This window comes from Cicer arietinum, chromosome 1 (assembly GCF_000331145.2).
Source record: "Cicer arietinum cultivar CDC Frontier isolate Library 1 chromosome 1, Cicar.CDCFrontier_v2.0, whole genome shotgun sequence".
In the NCBI taxonomy this organism is placed as follows: Eukaryota; Viridiplantae; Streptophyta; class Magnoliopsida; order Fabales; family Fabaceae; genus Cicer; species Cicer arietinum.
Genome location: NC_021160.2, coordinates 49,124,682 through 49,127,933, shown reverse-complemented (window position 1 = coordinate 49,127,933; position 3,252 = coordinate 49,124,682). Strand labels below are relative to the sequence as shown.

At 36.8% G+C, this 3,252-nt stretch overlaps 1 protein-coding gene across 2 annotated transcripts in view; it reads left to right on the top strand.

Moving 5' to 3' along the window:
• LOC101490644 (histone-lysine N-methyltransferase ATXR3-like) overlaps positions 1–2,879 on the top strand; it is a 15,366-nt gene extending 12,487 nt beyond the window's left edge. The window contains exons 15-21 of one of the 2 annotated variants that reach the window (XM_073365943.1): positions 5–69; positions 150–275; positions 388–441; positions 821–1,068; positions 1,161–1,269; positions 1,362–1,664; positions 2,372–2,879. In XM_073365943.1, the coding sequence (XP_073222044.1) occupies positions 5–69; positions 150–275; positions 388–441; positions 821–1,068; positions 1,161–1,269; positions 1,362–1,664; positions 2,372–2,539 (1,073 nt within the window). In that variant the 3' untranslated portion in view covers positions 2,540–2,879. Of the gene's footprint in view, positions 1–4; positions 70–149; positions 276–387; positions 442–785; positions 1,069–1,160; positions 1,270–1,361; positions 1,665–2,371 lie in introns of those variants that run through there. The other variant, XM_073365950.1, reaches the window with a different exon arrangement.
• Positions 2,880–3,252: the final 373 nt, after the last annotated feature.

The window sequence follows — 3,252 nt, the reverse complement described above, 5'->3', positions numbered from 1 at the left end:
AGAGCTGGTTTAGGCATATGTTTGCTTGGGGGCCTGCCAGATTGGCTTGTTGCCTATGCAGCTCGCCTTGTATGTGCCTTCTCCTGTGTTTTTACCAATATTTTTTAGTTTGTGTATTAAATTTGGCTGACATTTGTCCTGTGGTGAAGGTGAGATTCATCAATTTTGAAAGAACTAAACTTCCTGAGGAAATTCTAAAGCACAATCTTGAAGAAAAAAGAAAATATTTTTCAGATGTATGCCTTGAAGTTGAAAGGAGTGATGCTGAGGTTCAGGTGTGCTCTCTGTTCCTTTCACGTGCTTTGTTATCATGTAGATGACATGTAATTTGTATTCTCATATTCCATTGAAACTTTTATTTCCCTGTAATATCTTTCTTTGTCTCAGGCGGAGGGGGTGTACAACCAAAGGCTTCAGAATCTTGCTGTCACTCTCGATAAGGTGATTGTGCCCCTCTATAGTCTAATTGCCCATTTGCTATTCCTGTTAATAATGTTGGGAAGAAAATAATATTTCCATTTAAAACATGTTCATAATGAGGAATGCTAAAGACTAGTGTTTTTATATTGGTTTGTTGTTAATAAGAACCACCAGGTTGACTCTGTTACAATAGGAAGTTAAATATTATGATAGTTTCAAGATGATCATGAAATTTACATCTCATCTTGTATGTCAAGCATGCACTTCACCGATATTCCCTTCTGTGTATCTTAGAGTTGAGAAAGTGATCTCATTTTGTAGTGTTATGTCATCGCAAATCAGTAATTTTCAATTTCATTTTGTAGTGGAGAGAATTTTAATCTTTGATGGGATATTTCAGGTAAGGTATGTTATGAGATGTATTTTTGGCGATCCACGGAAAGCGCCACCTCCTCTTCAGAAGCTCAGTCCTGATGCAATCGTTTCGTCCCTCTGGAAAGGAGAGGGCTCGTTTGTTGAGGAGCTTCTTCATTGCATTGCTCCTCACGTGGAAGAAGACATCTTGAATGATCTCAAATCCAAAATTCAGGCTCATGATCCTTCAAGTTCGGCAGATATTCAAAAAGAGCTTCGGAAGTCTCTATTATGGTAATTAAGTCTTGCTTCTAGTTGATCTATGTATTTTAACCTGGTGGAACTTGCAAGCTTTAAAGTTTGTTTTTCTCCCCCTTTCTATATAGGTTGAGGGATGAGATCCGAAGTCTTTCTTGTACATATAAATGTCGGCATGATGCTGCTGCTGACTTACTCCATATTTATGCTTATACCAAGTACTTTTTTAGAATACAGGTACGTTTTTTAAAATGTGAATACCACCATATGTCGGTGGATTTTTCTTTACAGTTTAAACTTCCAATTTACAATCTCTCGTTTTCTTTCAGGAATATCAAACCGTTACTTCACCACCTGTCTATATTAGTCCGCTTGACTTAGGTCCCAAGTATACTAACAAGTTGGGAGCAGAGATTCCGGAATATCGGAAGGTATATAGTGAAAATTATTGTTTGGGGCAGCTGATTTTTTGGCATAATCAGAGCAATGCAGATCCAGATCATAACCTGGTTAGAGCAAGCAGGGGATGTTTGTCTTTACCAGACATCAGTTCTTTTTATGCCAAGGCTCAGAAGCCATCACACAATCGTGTTTATGGTCCAAGAACTGTCAGATCAATGCTGGCAAGAATGGTTAGTTCTTTTTAATTTTAAATAAATTGTTGAAATTCATGACTTATTTCTTAGGTAGGTTACTTTTTGGGGAAAATATTGTTCCATAGGTTAAAATTTTCTTCCCTAAAATGATATGGTTCCATCAGCAATAGCAATCAAGTCTTATCCCCGTAGGTGAAATGATGTTGAATTGATCAAATCACTTTAATTATTGTTGGTTAGCTTTATTAGTTTGGAAGGCTCAAAACAAGAAAATGGCCATGTGCAGACAGTCAACTCTGCTTTGCTAAAAAGTATAATCTTTTTTATTGAATAATTCCTCATATATTGAAAATGTAATGAATTGATTTACCAATGAACAGTTAGATCCATCTATCCCTAGATACCTCGGCTGCAGCAAGCAGTTTTTCGTAGGTCACTTCAAAGAGCTATCCAAGGGACTGAGAAACCCAACTAAGGAAGGGATTTCTTGGATACCTGGTAAATAACCTTACATGCCCCCTCTTCCCTGTCTTGACACCAACTTCATATGTGTTGACGTTGACACATTTATCTCCCATTTAGCTCTTATTTCCTCTACACGCCTGAATTGGATAAAGATCCTTTACTTGGATAGCTTTATTAACAGACATTGACAGTTACATGCTTGAAGGCTAGGCCCGATATGTTTTCTGTGATTTTTTTCTTTGCTGTCGGTGATATGATAGTTTGGTTTGTTTATCCAGGAGAAGCAGCCGCAGAGATCTTGGCCCAAAGACCAGATATGGTTGTTTAGAAGTTTTCCGAAATTCTTTGGTAGCCCAATGTTAGATGCTGTAATAAATAACTCTCCACTGGACAAGGAGATGGTTCATTGGTTGAAGCACAGACCTGAGGCCATATGGGACCGTTAAGTTCTTGTATTTTATGAAGAAGTAGACAGATTACCCGGTGAAACACCTATTATGCGATATGGGAACGGTTCATCTTTCAGAGCTGCCTGCCTCTTTTAGAGTGGGATTCTGTAATTATTAATCGAAGGTGTTTTTCATTGTGCCTCTTTGCGGCCATTCTTGTGTACAGTTTTCTTGACCATTGATTTCTAATTCATTTGATTGTAGGGCATTGCTTTACTCATGTGTAATATTTTTTTATATAAAAATCATGAAGGCGTGCAAAAGCATAATTGTAGGGGCATTGTTTTCTGTGTAATATGAAATGAAAGTTAGGAAGGAAAAAGAAAGGTTCGTTCAATGCGTTTGTGTTCTCAACTAGTCTGTTAAATTTTCCTGATGAATGGTCCCAGAAAGATTACTTCAATAATTCTGGATTTGGGATGACCTGCTCTAGCTTTGAAATTGGCGAATGACTAGAATGAATTCGGTATAGTAGTTTAATAAAAGAATGGAGGCGGCGTTGCTTCTTTATGTTATCCAACTTTCATTTTTTTTTTTTTTTCGTGTAAATTATAAGGCGGGAGTGTTTAGAATTTGATGCTGGTGTCTTTGTGCTGAGTAAAGCAGGCAAGCTGGAATTTTGAGCTATTTTGGTGGTACTAAATAGATCATTTTAGTAAATATATTTATTTCAAATTATGTCATTTTATAATAGTAATGAATTATAAATA